General features: G+C 42.0%; 1 protein-coding gene across 1 annotated transcript; it reads left to right on the top strand.

Annotated features, from left to right (window-relative positions):
- Positions 1 to 7,069: 7,069 nt before the first annotated feature.
- LOC126469613 (uncharacterized) lies at positions 7,070 to 15,303 on the top strand. Its single transcript, XM_050096736.1, has 3 exons — positions 7,070 to 7,221; positions 7,427 to 7,546; positions 14,358 to 15,303. The coding sequence occupies exon 3, from the start codon at positions 14,359 to 14,361 to the stop codon at positions 15,073 to 15,075; it is 717 nt and encodes a 238-aa protein (XP_049952693.1). The 5' UTR covers positions 7,070 to 7,221; positions 7,427 to 7,546; position 14,358; the 3' UTR covers positions 15,076 to 15,303.
- Positions 15,304 to 20,976: the final 5,673 nt, after the last annotated feature.

Genomic DNA, 20,976 nt, shown 5'->3' with positions numbered 1-20,976 from the left:
CCATCTAGCGGGCCAACCATAGCGCCATCTGGTTTCCCCCTTCAAGCTAGACGAGTTTCGTTCTTTGTAGTTTTTTCATTTGATGCTTACTTCGTGAGATATTTGGTCTGGTCACTATCAATGGACCATCCTGTATAGTGGAGTTATTTTAAGTTTACTAAGTCAGTACTTATTTGCAGTTGTGAGATTTTATATAAAATAAATTCCTATAAACGATGGCTGAGAAGTGCTTAATTTTTGTGATGTTGTCAATGGACTATGTAGTATTGATCGGAGATGGACTGGACATCTCCGGCGGTACCTCGCAATGGGTACCGCCCTTCGATTCGTGATTTGTCACTAATCGAAGTGTAAGGTTTGCAGGTGCCAGCCAGCCAGCCAACCAGCCAGCCAGCCGATAGCAGCAGCGGTCCAGCCAGCCAGCAGCAGCAGCAGCGGCAGCAGCAGCAGCAGCAGCAGCAGCAGCAGCCCCGGCCCCGTCCGCGGCAGCAGCAGCTGCGGCGTTCCTGCCAGCAGTCGCCAGCGTCAGCAGCGTGGGACTTTGGCCCCGGTTGTCATCCAGCTTCGTCCTTCTTCGTCCGTCTTTGTCCGTCTTCGTCTGTCCCCGGTTTTCCTCTCTCGTTTTTTGTCCTGTACTGTCTTAGTTCCTACCTGTCATCATGTCCGCCCCCACCACCACTACCACTACCACCACCATCGCAATAGTTTATACTTCCCCCTCCGCCGCCACCACCACCATTACATGGTGAGCACAGTCACACCCCCCCCCCCTCTTTCCATCCCTCCTCTTCTCTCTCTCCCTTCACCCTCGCTCTTCGTCGCCCCCTCCCCAGCTTCTTCCTCCCGCACCTCCACCTCTGATCATTTCCCCCCACTCCCCCAACCCGTCACTGCAGCTCCCACTAGGGTGGTGGCCCGACGGGCCACTGTCCGTGCCCAGCTCTCCCCGTCGCCTTCGCTGTCACTGTCATCTCCGTCATCGCCGTCACCGTCGCCTTCACCATCGCCATCTTCGGCGCTGGGACCTGCCACTTCCCGCCACCTCCCTGTTGCTCCCGTCCCGCATGTCACCACTCACCCTTCCGCTGCCCTCAAACGCCCTAGTGGCACCACCAACTCCTCAGCTCCCAAAAAGGCCCCGCCCCATCCTCCTCCCCCCCCCCCCCCCGCAGGGTGCAATGGATGTCTCCCTACCTGGCCCTGCTCACTCGGCCTCCTTCTCCTCCTCTCCCCCCCTCTTCATACAAATACCTCCTCTCTCATCCCGATCCTTCCCTCCTCGAGGCCCGGAACCTCTCCCTCCTCCTCCGCCAACACTTCCCTGGAACCCCCATCTCCCTCCTCACTCTGTGTAGAGACTCTGTTCCCATCTCCTCCCCAAGCCCCACCCTTCATACTGACATCCTTTCCTGCATCCCCATCACCCGGTTTGGCCCCAACGCCTCCCTCATCCCTGCTCCTTCCCCGTCTCCTACCCCCACGTCACCCGCCGACCCTCACTGCCATGATCACTCACTCGGCTTAGTCCAACGAACACAGAGGAGGAGGTGTTGGCGGAGCTCAAGGCGCATCCCTTGTTGGACGTCCGGGCGGTCCGCAGCATTTTTAACTCTGCCGGCCCCACCCGCCTTATGCGGTTTTTTTCGGAAAACGCCCCCTCCACTGACTGCCTCCTGAAGGAGGGTGCCCTCCTCTTCAACCAAAGATACAAAGTCGACCCCTCCCGTTCCCCTCCTCAATCCCTCCGCTGCCAGAGGTGTCTGCGCTACAACGCACACACAACGTCTGAGTGCTGCGAGGCCCCCACCTGCCTGCACTGTAAGCAAGCACATTTCCTCTGGCAGTGCCCTAACATTCAGTCCCCTCCCTCCTGTAATACCTGTAATCTCCCACATCCCACCTACTCCCAAAAATGTGAAGCCTGACCCCCTCCGACCACTCTTGAACTCACCGTCCCTCCCCCAGCCCTCCTGGCAATTCCCTTCGTCCCCCCACCCTGAGGACATCATCAGATTCCTCACCATTGTTCTACAGAATGTCCACCCTTTCCAGCGCCCTCACACCCTCCAGCAGATATCCCTTGCTGCCCATTCCGTCTTCCACCTTAAAATGTATGCCACCTACTCCCACAACCAGGCCCATTTGACCTTCTCCCGTCTTGACATCCTTGTCTAAATCCCTGTCATGGCGTGACAGCACCGTATCCTGCTCAACAACATCTGTTCCCTTCCCGCCAACAAGAACCTCTTCATGCACATCCTCGCCACCCACCGCGTGGATGTCTTCTTCAGCCCCACCATATCATTCACACCTCGCCCTACCTCCTTCACCGCTCCGACAATCTCTTCCCGATAGCGTGTGATGGAGTTGCCATTGGTCACCACCGCCAGATCCCAGTTCGGCTCCAACCTCTCCTTCCCAACCCCACAGAACACCTGATCCTTAGCCTTTTCTTCCCTGCGCCACCATCTATGTCCGCCCTAACACCCCTATTCCTTTTGACTTCCTCTCCCACATTGACCGTACCTTCTCCTCCTACGTGATCACTGCCGACCTCAACATCCATAGTCGTTTCGCCACCCAGTTACGGTGGTGGCATTGGTTCCTCTCCTCCCTTCAAGGCGACCTCGTCCCCATTCCCCAGCACACCCACCCCGAATCCAACTCCACTCCTGATGTCGTCCTCTCCTCCCCTAACCTCCTTGGCCACATAATGGTGGATGTCCTGGACCCCATTGGTAGTGACCATCTTCCTGTCCTCACTGTTTCAGACGGTCGTCACCCCCGCCCCGACCCCTGTCATGACCCTCCCCTGAAGTACGTCCATGATTATTCCCGTGCCGACTGGAATGCCTACTGGGATACCCTACCCACCCAGGTCGATGGCCACCCCTTCACCTACCGCCACCCTGATGATATTACCCATGCCACCTCCTTTCTCCAGCAGACCTTGCCTGAGGCCGTGGAGGCCCACGTCCCCTCTGTCGCCATCCACCCCCACCGTCCTACCTTACCCCCACAGGCCATCCTCCTCCTCCGTGAATCCCACTGTCTCTACCATGCATCCCTTCGCATGCATGACCCGGACATAATACGACGCCACTGGCAACTCCAGAGACACATCTGTAACTTGCTCGCGGCTAAGAAATACTGGGACTGACGACAGACATGCACCCTTTCTATCAACGTGTCCAAGTACTGGTCAGCCTTCCGCTGCCTTACTGGATCTAACCCCCACCTGCCCCTACTATCCTCTCCTTCATGACAACCAACCCTTCCCTGACAACATTAGTAAGGCCAATCACTTTGCCTCCTACCTCTCCGATGTCTTTACCATCCCTGACGATCCCTAGTTCGATTACTCCCTCTTCCCAGATGTCTGTTATCGAACTGACACCTCTGTCCCTCCACTCGCACCTGGTTTCCAGTACTTGGACAACATTGCACACACAGAACGCAATGCCCCTATCACTACACAGGATCTCATCGCTACTCTCCACACGAAACGCAACACCGCTCCTGGTCACGATTGTGTCACCTATCGCCACCTTCGTGAAGCTCCTGCCTCTTTCCTCTCCACCCTGGCCAGGCTCTACAGTGTAGTCCTGTCCACCGGCTACTACCCTGACCTGTGGAAAACCTCCCATATCCTGATGTTCCTTAAACCCGGTAAACCACCATCCGCTGTCTCCTCCTACCGTCCCATCAGCCTTACCTCGGTCTTCAGCAAGGTCCTGGAATCCATCCTCACCCGACGCATCCACCAGCATCTCCGCCAGCACCGCCTCCTTCCCGTTACCCAGTGTGGCTTTCGGCTGTCCTTCTCTTCCGATGACCTCCTCCTTCACCTCACTCCTCTTATCTCTGAACAGCTTAATTCCCGTTGTTCCGCTATCTTCGTCTCCCTTGACCTTGAACGAGCCTATGACCACGTGTGGCATTCCGGTCTCCTCTTCAAGCTCCAAACCTTCGCCCTTCCTATTAACTACGTCCGTCTAATTGGCTCCTTTCTTTCCCAACGTCCTCCCTACGTCACCATCCACAACACGGATTCCTACACCTTTTTCCCCTCCGCTGGTGTGCCCCAGGGTTCCGTTGTCTCCTCTCTTCTGCACCGCTTGTATACAGCGGACATGCCGCCGCCTTCACCCACCATCCACCTTCTCCAGTATGCCGATGACACTGTCTTCCTTGCCCTTGCCCCCACCCTGCAACACTCCCAACACCTTCTCCAATCCCATCTTGACTGGATCACCACCTGGTGCAACCAGTGGTTGCTTAAGGTCAATCCTTCCAAAACCCAGGTGATCATTGTAGGCAAAACCATCCCTTCCTTCCACCTCCTCGATTTCTACATCACCATCTATGGCCGTCCTATCACCCTTAAGTACCTTGGTGTCACCCTCAACTGTCGCCTCTGCTGGACCTCCCTCCTCCGGACGATCCAAGCGAAGGCACGCTCCCGCCTCTGTCTCCTCAAGCTCCTTTCCGGCTGTACTTGGGGGTCTGGACCCCTCCACCATCCTCCATACCTATCAATCCCTCATTCGCCCTATCCTTTGCTACGCCCACCCTGCCTGGATCTCCGATCCCCCTACCTTTTACAAATCCCTTCAGATCGTAGAACGCCATTCTCTTCGCCTCGCCTATCGCATCCATCTCCCCTCCCCCACGTGTATCCTGTACGACCTTATTCCCTTCCCCCACCTCCTCCTTTTCCTCGAACGGATACGGATCCTCTACACCTCCCGTAAACTCAATCCTCCTCACCCACTGGTCTCTCCCATCCTCTCCCGCCCCCGTCCGCTACCGTGCCTGTACTTCCACGTCCCACCTGCTCTCCATCTCTCCACTCTCCATACCCTCTCCCAAGGTGGCTTCCGCCAGCTCTCCCTCCCTGATGATGCCCTCCTCCCCTCCATCTACCCCTCCTACCAACTTTTTTGATCCTCCCTCCCTCTTCCTGTGTTTGTTCCTACGGGCACCGTCTCTCCCTTCTCTCCCCCTTCCCTCCCTATCTCCCCACTCCTCCCCCGGGCTTCCCCCTGCCCCCTTCCTCCACTCCTCCTATCATCTCCTCTGCCATTGGCATCCATGCTCACCCCTCTCCCTCCCCCTCCCCCTTCTTCCCCTCTTGGCAGGTCCCCGGACTCGCACACGCTACGTGGACATGCGCGCGCTGGAGATCATCGTCACCAGTTTCTCGTGTGTGTGCCATCGTGTTTTGCGTTTAGTGTTCGCCATCACGCTCCAACGTTCACATGTGCCATCGAAATCATCAGTGTTTGTGCGTCGTGTCGACAGTTTGTAGTGTGGTTTTTCGTCGAGTGTGAACGGCTTCATGTTTTTTATGTTCTGTGTCTACTGTTTTTTACATGCCAAATTGTTCAATCTCTTTTGTGTCTTCTATATGTTTTCTCATTGTTAACTCTGAGGCTGAAGAGCAGCGTAAGGTGCTGTTGCCAGCCTACCTGATGTACAGGTGTTGAAATTACAATAAAGGAAAAAAAATGGATTGGACTGGTAAATGACAATGGGTGACCTTGGAGGGGGACATGTGATGCATATAAAATTACATCCTGTCCTTGAATGTCCCACATACAATTGTTTCAGAGGCGTGATCATGGTGTCATGATGAACTGTGACCTTTAATTTGGTGCCTGAATCGGCACTGTTATAATACTTATTTGTTTCAGTTGCAGCTTGTATCTTGGTAATGATTGTTTGCTACAACTGCTACATGCACACTGATACCAATTTCAATGAGGGCATCCCGAAGGAGGTCAGGGCTATTTGTTGCCATTAGATCTAATGTGTTTCCATTGTAAGTGACCTTCTGTACAATACGAATACTGCATTTATTGCACTTGTTGAATCCTGACCAGGAGCAAACGCAAAAAACGGATTTCTCACGAATAAATAGGAAGTCTTGGCAAGAATCCTCCACTTCCATCACTTCAGAAAAAGGAGAACGGTCAAAGCAGTGGATAGATGCAGATGATCCTGAATCAAAACAGATGAAGTCATTTTCATCTGCCGAAAATTTCATGGACAGTATTTGGTAAAATGGTTTCTATTTAATATGCAAATGATAAAATAATAATTGACGAATACTTTGCTGCTACCCTAGACAAAGTGGATGGGAAAATTCGTGAGAAGAGTCCAAGACTGCAAACGAAATGAGTACCGTGCGAAAGACGTGAAAGTTGAACGTCCACTCCAGACGAAGCACAAGATCTAATTGGCGAAAGAAATGGACCATGTCCTAAAACACTGCGGCATTGGCATTAAATGATTCAAGGAAACAGTGCAATGCCCTCGTGTGAATGGCTGGATGTGGATTTTAATGTTGCTCCTCCGCTATGAATCCAGTGCTTGACCACTGCGCCACCTGTATTTGACAAATCATGTTCCACCTAGACAATAAATTTGCCTTCATACATGCTTTAGTAACAGGAAAACGGAGAAATCTGAAGTACGAATTATTCAGAATCCACCTAATTCACTACATTTGCTGCCCTCTGTCTTGCACTTGTTCCAACATCTAAAATAAAACTGCTCCGGAACACGTTTCAAATATTAGTACACTTTTTACTTAAAAATAATTATTTACTGCTAGGCCAAAAGTTTTGCATTTTTCTCTAGTATAGATAACTGACTCTGTCAGTCTTTCTATGAGACACCTGTACGAGATAATTAAGTGCATTACCTTGAAGCCTACTGTTAATCTACGAGAATCATTATAGGCAGCGGTTCTGTAGTGGATTCAGTTCATATTAGACAAAATTTTCTGATTAGATGAAGTTTCACACAAGGACTAGTTTTAATCGAGCTGTATTAGCGAGAACGACTAACTAGAATCAGTCGATAGTTTCCAAGATCTTTTTTTTAGTGTATAGTGTTATTTCTCACAGAGCTAATTTTCCGGTAGGACGAGATAGGACATCTAAATCTGTTAATAAAGTCAAAAAATTAGTTATGTTTTAAAATTATAACTTTTTATGTGTTTGTGACTGAAGAACTACATGTACACTGCCGCATCCATCAACTGGAGTAAAAATGAGATATCGAAAAAGTTCGATTCTGAAACGGAACAGTTTACTGATGCTCATCAACCATTAAAGAAGTGCCAGTGCACATCTTAGTGTCGCAGTGTGTTGAACGCCTTTTGAGAAAGGACGATAAATCAATGCAACAAGTAGTCAACTAATCTGGCGAAAGGTACTAGTACAACTGCGGGTAAACTGACAGGTGCATTTTCTGCTTTTCGTTGGTCTGCACTGCAAATCTGTGACTAAGTTACTGTAGTGACTAGTTACTGTAGACTCTTAATAAAATTCCTGTAGGATTATTTTAAATTCACTTAAAGTAGTTGTAACTGCATTGTGGGAATTATGATGTTAATATTTTCTTTTTTTTCTCGCAGAAGCAGCCAGTGACAGCATTGGCACCGTTGCGTTTGCCATTTCTGAGGGCACTACACCAGTGCGACATTACCTGCAGTGTCGCGGCTCTTTAAATTTGAGGCTCATTGCGGGACAGTAAAGCAAGTTTCCTAACTTAAATCTCATTTGCATGCAACTTTACGTACAGTATTTCCCACAATGGGTGTGGCCACATGTGTTCCCTGACCTATTCTTTATAACAGCCTCGTCTAGCAGTAGAATTACATATCTCTAAAATATTGGTTCGTTGTAGTTTGCTATTAAAGGGCTTTAAACATAATTGTCACAGCTGCAGAATACAACCACAGGGTTAACAGGACGCGCCGCCATTTGAAATATGATTAACGAACGCACGCGTCCTATTCGGCAATCACGATTACCTCTATTTCTTTCTTTGCCGCCATTCTCTCCGTGCACAACTATGACGTTTTCGGAAACAGAAGCTGCACTTTTAAGGAAACATACGAGGAAAATATTCCACTCTTAGTTTCGACGAGGTACTTAGAACTGAGTCCCTGGAAGTAGATAATCAGCTATTGCTTACCACGTATTACTGGTGGTCCTTATGTTGTCTAACGACTTGTTCTTCAGATACATCTACAAGGGAGATTCATTTCAGTGTTGTTAATTTCGTTCATATTCCAACATCAAAAATCACTTTACTTATCATTTATGGCGACGCCCCTTTGTTGCGGAACACATTTTGCCGCTACAGAAATATGTTTCGGATCAATATGTTCACATTCTGGCAGTTATATATCAGCCTATGGCAATATCATAAATATTGCTATTTATTTGCGTCACTGAAACTGGGTATTTCAGTTTCATCCCCTCATATGTAACCCAATACAATAACATTACATATAACATGACATTGTTCTTACAAGAACTGATGCTGTATGCATTATTTGCGAGCTGATATTAGCCTTACAATAGGAACTGAAGTGAAAGGCACTGTGGCCTTGAGTTCTAGCTGGGACATAAGTGGGATTTTAACCCATAAGTCCTATGTACCATTTCTTGACCGTTATGATTGTTGCTGACTGCAACAGCAAAAGTCTACAATGTTTTGTGTAGGTTACAATTGGAGGTACTAACCACATACAGCAGGACACTACAGTAAATCTCATTTGCATCATTGTGATACACAAATTTTTGCACAACATTCTGTCACACATGTTTTCTTCAACAAATACACAATATAAAAATAATAGTTGTTGCAGCTGCTTGTAGCAATGACCGGGTAAATCTCTCTCTCTCTCTCTCTCTCTCTCTCTCTCTCTCTCTCTCTCACACACACACACACACACACACACACACACACACACACACACATACACATTAAATGATAAGGCACCCAGGGCAAGACCTTAGCTGATAGAGTAACATGTTTGGCAGTAAGGGGGCACACATAACTATGTTGGAGGTTCCAAGCAGGTTGACACATTTCAAGCCATTTTCAACAAGTATTCATCCAGTATCTTTGAAACTGACATGCAGCATGCTTTGGTGTCCGTTCTACAAACAGGGATGGAGGAACAGGACAGCGTGCCCTTACACCTTTCTCGGTATTTGGAAAAGGAAATTACCATTAACTTTGCTGTTCACCAGGGTTTCTCGGACTGTCTTCCAAGAAGCATTGATGTTCTGCGGGAAGTGAAAAAATGTTCCATGAAAAAATGTTAATAGCTTTGGATGTTTTTTGACATTTTAATGATAATAATCATTTTTATATAATTTTATTATGATTTATATGTTATCAGTTGTGATGTAAAATGGAAGTAATCAGTAAGTAAAAAAGTTTTTCTAATTTTTTATCATTTTATTAACCTTGAAAATAAACAAGGTGTTCCATCAGAGTATTCTCAAAGTATTCCATCAGTGCAAAAGTTTGGGAACCGCTACTATAGACTTTGCACCTCATTGCATTTGATGGTGACGCTGCTTTCATTAATAATAATGGAATTGGCTAGCTGCTTCATTCCAAACATTTAGCATCCTAGATACTCATATTTCCAGAAACTTTCCATGTGTAACAAGTAATGCCTCATATTATCATTAAAAATGATCAAAAGCACTACCAGTGAATCTAACGCTACTCAAAAATATTTCTATGAAATAGCGATAGCCATGTCAAGTGTGGTCTCCTTTAATGCAGTGGTGAAGCCAAGTAAACCAGTCCATTCTGAAAGAGAAGCAGAAGTCTTCTTAAAATACCTGAAACATCAAAACCAGATTGATGATGGAAAACATCTTCATCATCTGCCTGCTGCAATATTTTATTTTGCTACCTTAGTAAATTTAAGAAGGTACAAGCAAAATTTTGAAGCTCCATATTCTTAACTGCTTACCAATCCCTATTTTCCATAGACATTTGTTGATGTGTTGCGAATTATTCTGGCATTTTATTCTTTTCCGTTTCCTACACTGTGTGATTTTTTTTTCCCTCATGTGTCAAGAGAATCCATATAAAAACTGGAACAATAAGTAGCCTGCTCTTACAGCAGAAATCATCAGTCAGTGGCAAAAGCCACATTACTCATTTTCAGATAAAATAATAGATAATTTATTCAGCACTGATACTGGACTAATCATTGTTTTCATATTGTCCATTAGAATCCTAATGTTGAAAGTATTGTACGGTTATAATTACCAGAAACAAATCAATACTAGCTCAAAATTTTCTGGTATCTATTAATATCTCCTTTCCTAGTAGCCATTGTTTAAATCATAATGTTCATTATACACATTCTATAGTGCCAGTATACTGTGTCAACTTGACAATGCTCCAGTCTACAAAACACATTAAATACTGAGGTGATGAAAGTCACGGCATAGCGATATGCAAATTTACAGATGGCATTAGTTTCATGTACACAAGGTATAAAAGGCAGTTCATTGACAGGGCTGTCATTTGTTCTCAGTGATTCTGTGGCCACATGGTGGGAATTAACAGACTCTCAATGCGGAATGGTAGTTGGAGCTAAATGCATGGGTCATTGCATTTTGAAAATTGTTAGGGAATTCAATATTCCGAGATCCACAGTGTCAATAGTGTGCTGAGAAAAGCAAATTTCAGGCATTACCTCTCAGCATGGATAACACAGTAGGTAACAGCCTTCACTTACCAACTGAGAGTGGTGGTGATTGTGTTGTCAGTGCCAACAGAAAACATGTGTGAAATACCTGCAGAAATCAATGTGGGACATACGTCAAATGTATCCATTAGGACAGTATGGCAAAATTTGGCATAAATAGGCTATGGCAGCGATTGACTGATGCAAGTCCCCCTGCTAAAAGTGCAACATAACCTATAGTGCCTCTCCTGGGCTCATGACCATATGGCCTGGAGAATTGTGGCCTGGTCAGATGAGTGCCAATTTCAGTTGGTAAGAGCTGTTGGTAGGGTCTGAGTGTGTTCCAGACCTCATGAAGCCATGGACTCAAGTTGTCAACAAGGGACTGTGCAAATCGGTGGTAGCTCCATAAAGGTGTGGGCTCTGTTTACATGGAATGGATTGGTTCCTCTTGTCCAACGAAACTGATTATTGACTAGAAATGGTTGTGTTCAACTACTTGAAGACCATTTGCATACATGGACTTCATTTTCCTAAACAACAATGTCACTCACCAGTTTGCGATTGGTTCGAAGAACATTCTGGACAAATCAAACAAATGATTTAGCCACTCAGATCCTGCAACATGAACCCTATTGAACACTTATGGGCCACAATTGAGAGGTTAGTTCATGCACAAAATCTGGCACCAGCAACTCTTTCACAGTTATGGACAGCTATAGAGGCTGCATGGCTCAATATTCCTGCAGGGGTCTTCCAACAACTTTTGAGTCCAGGCCATATCAAGCTGCTGCACTAAACTGGGCAAAATAAGGCCCGATACAGTATTAGGAGGTATCCCATGACTTTTCTTATCTCAGGGTATAGTCTTTAGAAGACAAGCAGATTTGCAGGACTGACCATTGCAAAGACCTAATCTTGACCCTTTGAGACATATTGTACGAAGCAAGTTGCCACAATGGCATAATCTTGCCCTGCCTGCTATTACTTACATGGCTGGTAGGTACATAATGAGCATTGATGGATGGGCCAAGTCTTTTTAGAATGTAGCATATTTTTTCATTTTTGTTTTCTAAGTTGGCTTGGTGTCTCTTAACATTTTTGCTTCAAGCTGTTGTCTTACACTAAAAACTTATTATTGTTCAGTCATATAATTTTATTGGCATGAAGGAGTACCGTTTTTGGAAGAAACTGACATTCCGTTTAAGGAGATCATTCTGCCTATGACCAATAGCGTCTGAAGATTGCCCTTATGGGCTGAAATTGGTAAGGATGTACCATGAAATGGGATAGTGTCAAAAATAAACAGAAGTTCATAAAGATATACTGTTTGTTTGCAATCCACAGTACAACTTAAAACTTGTGTAAATTGCCTTTCATCATATTTTTCAGGACTTAAGACTATCCTGTGAATGTCACGTCACTGTGCATCTTCTTTACATTAATGTATAGCGTTGATGTCCCTTCTAAAGTCAGGCAGTATTTGTCCCTTCTTGTAGGGTATGAATATGAACACCACTGAGAAAATTTCAGTTTGTTTGGAGATATTTACTGAGTATTTTGGTACAATGGACGCATGGTCTCTGGTGGTTCATTACAGAGTAGTAAAATAATTTTGGTTATTTGATTTGTTACCTCAGGTACATTTGTTTCTTTGAAAATATATCCACAGCAATGAAAAAGTATGTAATGTACAATCACACACACCAAAGTGTACAACACAAAACACAGAGTAATGTAGAAATCTCGAGACACAAAAGCATTATGTTGTGGTTCCCATCACTGTGGGAGTGGGTTAATCTAGCACCATTGTGCCACTCCTTCACTACATACACTGTACACATACAGAAGGTGGATATATCCAGCTCTTTATCAGTAAACTTCTTCATTCCCCTGTGTATCCTTGTTAGCACGCAGCAAACCTGAAACAGAATCTATCAGTACTTAAACTGAATGCAAGTTCTAGGATAAAAAGTTAAGTGGACAGTATTGTCAGTGCAACACAAATGCAAAGAGAAGTGGGGGTAAGAAATCACGTGAAATACAATTAATCTGTAAATGAGACACTGGAGACTTCAGGTACCTTATACCAACATACTTAGAAAATATTCCTGAACAACCTTCAAAATTTTATTGTGGAGTTTGGGTTCACCCTGCATATCTGTTCAAACAGATTGCAGAATAAATCGTTCACTACATGGCTTGATGTTCTCTAATGGCTGCAGAACTAGTACAGTGTAGTCAACTGGGACAATGTAGCCACCTGCATATATGTATAAAATGCATGTTTGACCATCAGCTGTTTTCATTTTAAACCCAAATATGAACTGGTTTCAGTCTTGAACCATCTTCATGGATAAGGGCTAAAATGGCTTAAACCACCACATTACATTTGTCATTACGTGAAACGAAATGGCATACGTGATTTCCTTCCCTATCCTTTCCCAATCTAAACTTGTACTCAATCTCCAATGATATTATTATCAAAGGTATGTTAAAACCTCAGTCTTACTTTCATATAGAGTGAAATACAATATTAGTTCCACATCAAATCAGTTCTTCCAAGTACACAACAAAAATTTTGAATGTACTTCATGAATCATAAAAAGAAATTCCATCATAAGTGCATCCCAGTTCTTGACACTTGCTGGCTTTAACCATTTTAACCCTTATCTGTGAAAATGGCCCAAGACTGAAACCAGTTGATATTTGTGTTTAATATAAAAACAGCTGATTGTCAAACATGCATTTTATGCATTACTTGATGGCTGTTGATAGTCACCTTCCAAAAATGATCTACATATATACGCTAAAAGCCACTGTACAGCACATGTGTTGTGTTTGCTCTGTATTTCATTCAGGATTTCCCATTAACAACTCAGTTTTTTTCCTGATGTTAAACCTATTTCAGTCCACTTTGTCATAGTCTGTTTCATGTCGGACAGTACTTCTTCCACATTTATGTGCTTCGAGTAGTATTTACAGCTCTATTCCATGTCCATCATGGTTGTTTCAAAAATGTCTTCAGAGCACTGCTTGAGGGCTACCACTTTTTGAAAAGATTATAACTACTCATGAGCGCATTATCCAGAACCCTTGCTATTAATTTTTTCTTCCTGTCCATTTCCTCTAATCCTCTAATTCCTCTGTGACTCTTGATGTACACATGTTGAAATGCAAACTATTTAGTTAGTGCTTTATTATAACAGGTTGTTGACTTATAACTTCACAATTTGCTACTTTTGTAACAAAATTTTATTGATTTATTTAGAGACTGAATATTGTTACTGGGATTTCTATTCCATCATCATCAGAAATTCATTGTTCTAACCTGTGCATTCAGACTATTACATGTGTGGAAGTATTACTTGAGTATTGAATTTTCATTTCCCCTACGTGTGCATTGATTTCCTTAAAATAATAACTCCAGGTCTTAACCTGAGCGTTTTGTTAAGTGACACCTCAGACCACTGACAATACTTTCTGAGTTATTTATTTTTCACTTTTACTGTCACATGTACACCTCAGAGTATTTTTATTCATAAGCACGTGTATCTTCTTCTTCTTTTCCTTCAGCATTGTCCTGCATGCCTGCGAGGTCTGCTATAAGCACATACATCAGGAAAATTGCTGTTTCACCAACCAGAATTATTTTCCCCATGATTTACCTGAATAACCTCAGAAAAATGCAAGGATATCTTCTTTTAAAGGATGATTGCCAATCCCCCCCACCTTGACAACATATGTAACAGTACAGAATTCTAGCACACAGACAGCTATATATATTGGTTAATCTTTCATTTTTGACAGTCATTGTTTTTTCTCTCCCTAACAGGATGAGTATGGAGACAAATGAACTACAAGAAGACACATATAATGCAACAGAACTAAAGAGCATGCCACATGACAAAAATGTTAATCAAGGAGTTAAACTTACAGACAGTCATGGGGTAAATCATATTGTCCAACTACACTCTGACGAGGAACAATCAAATGTAGATGAGGGGACCAGCAGAAATATGCCCAATAAAAATATTGAGGAAACAGTTCAGGTCAGTGCCTTTGCAGGATTATTAATACTGGCCGAGTTGGCGACATCATTATTACCATCGCTTGTTGCACATGTGGCAACAGGTCAGGATGCAGTTCAGTCACCACATCACTCCAGCATACACTGTTCACCTCTATATGAGGACAACAGAAAATCTGAATCAAAGAAAAAAACTGAAGAAAAAAACAATGCAAATATTTTTGCAAACCTCTTAATTTTAGCAGAGTTGGCAGCATCATTAACACATGTACAAAGCCCTATTGAGCTAGTGGAACCAGAAGACATCACAACAGAAATGTCACCATATGGAAATGATAGTGACCTGGAATGTGACTATGTAATGCTATATGAAGAGATTGTGGAAACAGAAGTAGACACCTCAGCAGTCAATCCATTGCAAAGTGATAGTGACAGTGAACCTGTAGAATTTGTTAGATCAGTGGAGGGTACACTAGTAATAAGTATAACACAAGATGATTCTGATACGGAATTTGAAGAGTGAGCACATTGTTTGGAGTTTGCAGGACCAGAAGAGGATATACCAGCTATGACTTCCACACAAGATTATGGTGGTGTAGAATTTAAAGAGTAATCACAATTTTTAACATTTGTCGTACCAGATGAGGATAAACTAATTTGACTCGCCCAAAAGATAATGATGATATGGAGTTTTAACTACTGATTTAATGTGTTACTGAATGCAAGATATGAATGACTGTTTATGACTTTCAATAACTGAAGAACTGAAGAACTTTTTCTGATTACGTATGATAGATTTATGTAAATGTGATGCTTTATATTATATTTTAATAGACTGTATTTAATATAAATAAAATGCCACAATTCAACATTTATTTATTTATTTTTTAATTGTTTCATTTATCCTTCTGTAGACAATAAATATTTTATGGATGTTGTCCAAATGTACATGTAAATTTATGGGAAACCACTTCATGGAAATGGAACATACAAATGTGTAAATAAAAAAAGTTATAGACAAAAATATATTGGGTTATACAATATGTAGTAACACAGAATAATGCAAGATTGTACAATACATAGTAACACCGAATAATACAAAATCATAAAATACATAGTAAAACAACTTTATATACATATATGTTTGTGGTATTGCAGTGGCATAGTCTGTTTTCCATAGGGCTTTAGTTTTGTCCTTCCTAGACAGCAAATCCTTATATACATTACATTAATTAAGAAAAGATTTTTCATGACATGACAGCTGTCCATTACATGTGCTAATATAATAAAATGTTTAGGAGAAAAAGACAATATTTTCAATTTTCCCTGAATATAAACATTCAGAAAATGTTTATTGGCCTAAAGGGTAATTAACCAAGTAGAAGAATTGTTTGAGTAGAAACTTTTTAAATTCTGCTGTAAATTTGTTTTCATCTTCTAACTTTCTGATGTTGACTGGCAGTCTGTTGTAAAGTTTGGTACCAGTGCCATTGAGTGTTTATTTTATTTTATTTTTTTGTTTGCATAATATAGAGTGCTGTGCTATTTTGTATTTATGGAAGTCAGCATTTGTTTGAAAATCTGCAAGGTGGGCCCTGACATATAAAACACCTTTATATATATATATATATGAAGGTACTGTTAGTATTTAAAGCTTTTTGAGTATGGGTCTGCCGTGAGCCTGTGGGTGACTGAGTTATTGTTCGTAAAGCCTTCTTCTGTAACAAAGAAGACTGGGACCCCAAAATATTATTCCATGTGATGCAAGAAACTGAAAATAGCTTAAATATATCAACCTGGCACCCTCTGAGATACAGGCATTTGTAATAATTCTAAGAGCAAAACACACCAGATTAAGTTTCTGTGAAAATTTCAATACACAGTCAATAAAATTTAAGTTTTCATCAACATCTGTCCCTAGCAGTTTTGTAGATATCACTCTGTCTATGGCTTTGTCACCCAACACTAGATAAAGAGTTAAATTTTGGCTTATTTTCCCAAACTGTATACAATTTATTTTATTTGCATTTAATGACAGCCTGTTTGCACTGAACTAAGAGTGTACATTCCTTAGGACTTGAGCAATAGTTGTTTGAAGCAGTTGCTTTGGTGCACTTATTATCACACCAGCATCATCAGCAAATAGTATGGTTTTTGCTGCACCATCTAATGTGTGCATGTAATTTGTATTGACAAGAAATACTATGGGATCTAGAATGCTGCCGTGTGGTACTCTTATTTCCAACTTTTTTGAATCTGATTTTAATTTTTTATTTTATTTTTTGGTGGGAGCAAGCTGACATCGGTCCTACAGTCTGTGTTATGTTTTGTAGGTATGGTTCAAATCACTTTTTCCCTGTCCCTTGAATACCTAACACACTCAATTTTTCTGAAAGAATGCCATGATTGATAGTATCAAATGCTTTTGAGAGATCTAAATTTACTCCTACTGTGCTCTTTTCTTTTTCCATGCTTTTGATTATTTGTCAATGGTACACATTAGCACTGCTTCTATATTTTTAGATCCCTGGAAGACATGCTGATTATTGTTTAGCAATATGGTCATTTAGATATTTGTTGATTCTGTGTTTCATCAGTTTTTCAAATATTTTGGAAAATGCTGGAAGGAGTGATATTGGTCAATAGTTTTCTACCTTATACTTGTTGTTGTTTTTGAATAACAGCTTCACTTTTGAGATTTTCAGTCTTTCTAGAACCAATCCTTCACTAAATGGTAAGTTGGCTATGTGGGCCAATGGCCTTGTAATCTGTAATCGGTGGAACTGTCATTGTTATGATAGACACTGGCACTTCATCTATTCCTGCCGACATTTTAGGTTTCAAGCTTTTTTTATCACTTTTAACACTTCATGTTCATTTTTGGGCCCTACCCTCATGCTATAAGCAGCTGTTGGAATTTGTTGTTTTTCTTGGTTTGTAAATTTAGAACTTAATGAAGTTGTTGCCTTTATCAAATAAGTGTTTATATGATTTGGCAAATCTTGTTATTTAATATTGACATTTTCTGTGTTTTTGATAATGATGTCTAGGTCTTCACATCTCTTTTGTGTTCAAGCCTTCACAATACCCCATGTAGCTTCTGATTTGTTTTCAGACTGTCTTACTAAGCTGTCACCACTTGTAAATTTTGTTTTAATAATTACTTAAAATTAACAATTACTTAAAATGTTCAATGTCACGATAGTGAAATCCATGAAAGAAATGACAGTGTAATCCATGAAAATGTATGCAAGAAACTCTTCCAAAACGGCAGTAGAAGAAGCGAGAAGAACCAGAAGTACAAGAAGAGACAGTCATGGTCACGAAATAGCTCAAAACATTACGAGTATCCAAGATGACTTTACAGCTGTGGCTCACATTCAACCAGGTACACCTCCTTCTGCTGTGGTGAAGTCATGTGTGCAAGACAGTGAATCTTTCTCTGCAAATGATTATGTCATTATCATTGGTGGTACAAATGATGTGGCTAAAAATCAAGCAAATGACGCTATCAGGCACATAAAAATAACACTTGGTAAGTTGACTGGCACTAAAGTAATTGTCGTTAACATTCCATAGAGACATGATCTAATAGACCAATCTATTGTGAACTTGGAAGTGCATAAAACAAATGATAGGGTTAAAACAATATGTAATAAATTTCGCAATGTGTCTTTGGTAAATGTCAGTAACCTAGATAGAGACCTGCACACAACTCATGCCATGCACATGAATAAGAGACATAAAAAGATTGTGAGTAAATTAATTATTGATGAAATCAGACAAAACAATACACAAAGCAGTGTAAATAAGTGCATTGCTATGGAATGGCACAACCCACCCAAACAGGACCTGCCACACAAACAGCTACTGCTGACAAGCTGGGGAAACTTGTAAACCCTGCTGGACAGCCTGATAGCTCTAAACTTCCCTGTATGGTCCAGCAGGAGAAACTCAGCCTTAATATCATACAGCAAAACCCTTGTAGTCTTAAAAACAATCAGTCTGGTAGGGTAACACGTCCATCAAGTGTTCAACAATCCAAACTCACATTCAGATTAATTCAGCAGAACTTTCAAAGTCTTAGCAATAAGCACAATGAGTTGTATACCACTGCAGCAAATGATAACCCTGATGTTTTAGTTATAAGTGAACACTGGTACACAGATGTGCTAATTAGTGTATGTAAGCCACTCTCCATGATCTTTTGCTCTGCCTTCACTAGAAAAGAGAAACATGGTAGTGGGGTAGCAATATTTGCAGCCAGCAGTAGTAATTAGAGTGTAATAGATGTAAGTGCTTTCAGCATTGAGGGTGTAATAGAACTAGCAGCAATTAATTATAAGTGGGGGAAAGAGAACTTAATTATTATAATCTTCGTACATCCATATTTAAATTGGATGAAAGTGGGACTCAGCTGATATAATTTTTATTAAAAATGAAAGTCTTCCAGCTGTACTTAAGATTTTATATTTATTTTGCTACTAGTTTTGTCACTGCGTCAATGTCATCTTCAGGCCCGTACACTTTGATGAAATCAATTGTGTGTGGCTCAGTACTAGAAGTCCACAGTGAGACCAACACGTGCTCCACATGGATGGCGGGCAGTAACTAGTGTGAAGTTTAAACTTCACACTAGCTACTGCCCGCCATCCATGTGGAGCACGTGTTGGTCTCATCGTGGACTTCTAGTACTGAGCCACACACAACTGATTTCATGAAAGTGTACGGGCCTGAAGATGGCATTGGCGCAAAGTCGAAACTAGTAGCAAAATACATATAAAATCTTAAGTACAGTTGGAGGAGTTTCATTTTTATTAAAAATATATTATTATAGGCCTATACAGACCTCAATCTGGTAGCCTAGATATTTTCTTTGATATTCTTAATGACCTGCTTATTGACACTGACAGTAAACATTGCAATAAAAATGGCTGGGTTAACATAATACTAACTGGAGATATAAACATTGACTTGCTGTCCAATGACTCTGTATCTAAAAAACTAATGCTAATATCAGCTCAATTTAACTTAACATTTCTGATAAACGAGCCTACTAGGGAGGTCAATAGTATAAAATCATGTGTTAACAACATTATAACTAACATGTCTCACTTTACATGCAGTGCATCAGCTCTGAAGCTTTCCATTTCTGACCACCATGCAATACAGGTATCAATAGAAGCTGAAAATCGTCATGTCAATAGAAAAGAGAAACAATATGTGAAAAAAAGAATCACCAATGGTGACAATGTTAAATATCTCAACAGTCTGCTGAAAATATTTCAATGGGGTTAAAGAAACAGCATTACTTTCAGTGAATTTGCATCAGATTTTTATTACTGCTTCAGTGTCTCATGCCCAGAAATGACCTTTACAGTAAATGACTGCAAAAAGATGCAAAACAATAACTGGATAAATCATGAAGTAAAAACAGCAAGAGAGAAACTTAGACTTTTCCAATATGCAGTGGTAAATAATAATAATAATAGTAGAATAAAGGTAGAATTTAAGAGCTATCATGATTATTATAAAGATCTGCTGCTAGAAACTAAAAGTAAATATGTAGCCACAATGTTAAGAAACTCTACTAACACTGGTTTAGCTGTTTGGAAAGTAATAAATAACTTTAGGGATTGTAAGGGCAGATCAATTAGTGATTTTACTATAAGCCATAAAGGGCATATCATGAAATGTCAATGTCAGATTGCAAATGTTTTTAATGAGTACATTTCTTCTGTTGGAAAATCTGTCAATGACCATTTTAAGAATATTCAGTATAGATATAAGGGCAATCCAATCAAACAAAGCATATTTATTTATTTATTTGAGATACATATTCCATAGATCCAGTATGGCATGATTACGCTTGGATGTGGAATGAGTCAAAGCAGATACAATATAGATATCATACAATACAAAACATACTGATATATTACACATGGTAGATGAATGATTCAGAATTGGTACAATACAATAATACACTCCTGGAAATGGAAAAAAGAACACATTGACACCGGTGTGTCAGACCCACCATACTTGCTCTGGACACTGCGAGAGGGCTGTACAAGCAATGATCACACGCACGGCACAGCGGACACACCAGGAACCGCGGAGTTGGCCGTCGAATGGCGCTAGCTGCGCAGCATTTGTGCACCGCCGCCGTCAGTGTCAGCCAGTTTGCTGTGGCATACGGAGCTCCATCGCAGTCTTTAACACTGGTAGCATGCCGCGACAGCGTGGACGTGAACCGTATGTGCAGTTGACGGACTTTGAGAGAGGGCGTATAGTGGGCATGCGGGAGGCCGGGTGGACGTACCGCCGAATTGCTCAACACGTGGGGCGTGAGGTCTCCACAGTACATCGATGTTGTCGCCAGTGGTCGGTGGAAGGTGCACGTGCCCGTCGACCTGGGACCGGACCG

The sequence above is a fragment of the Schistocerca serialis genome, chromosome 3 (assembly GCF_023864345.2).
Source record: "Schistocerca serialis cubense isolate TAMUIC-IGC-003099 chromosome 3, iqSchSeri2.2, whole genome shotgun sequence".
Classification (NCBI taxonomy): Eukaryota; Metazoa; Arthropoda; class Insecta; order Orthoptera; family Acrididae; genus Schistocerca; species Schistocerca serialis.
The sequence above is the reverse complement of the archived record's forward strand: the minus strand, read 5'-3'. Positions and strand labels throughout refer to the sequence as shown.

What these genes read in the sequence shown, in the direction of transcription:
- LOC126469613 (XM_050096736.1), top strand. Translation starts at nt 14,359, where the DNA reads ATGAGTATGGAGACAAATGAACTACAAGAAGACACATATAATGCAACA.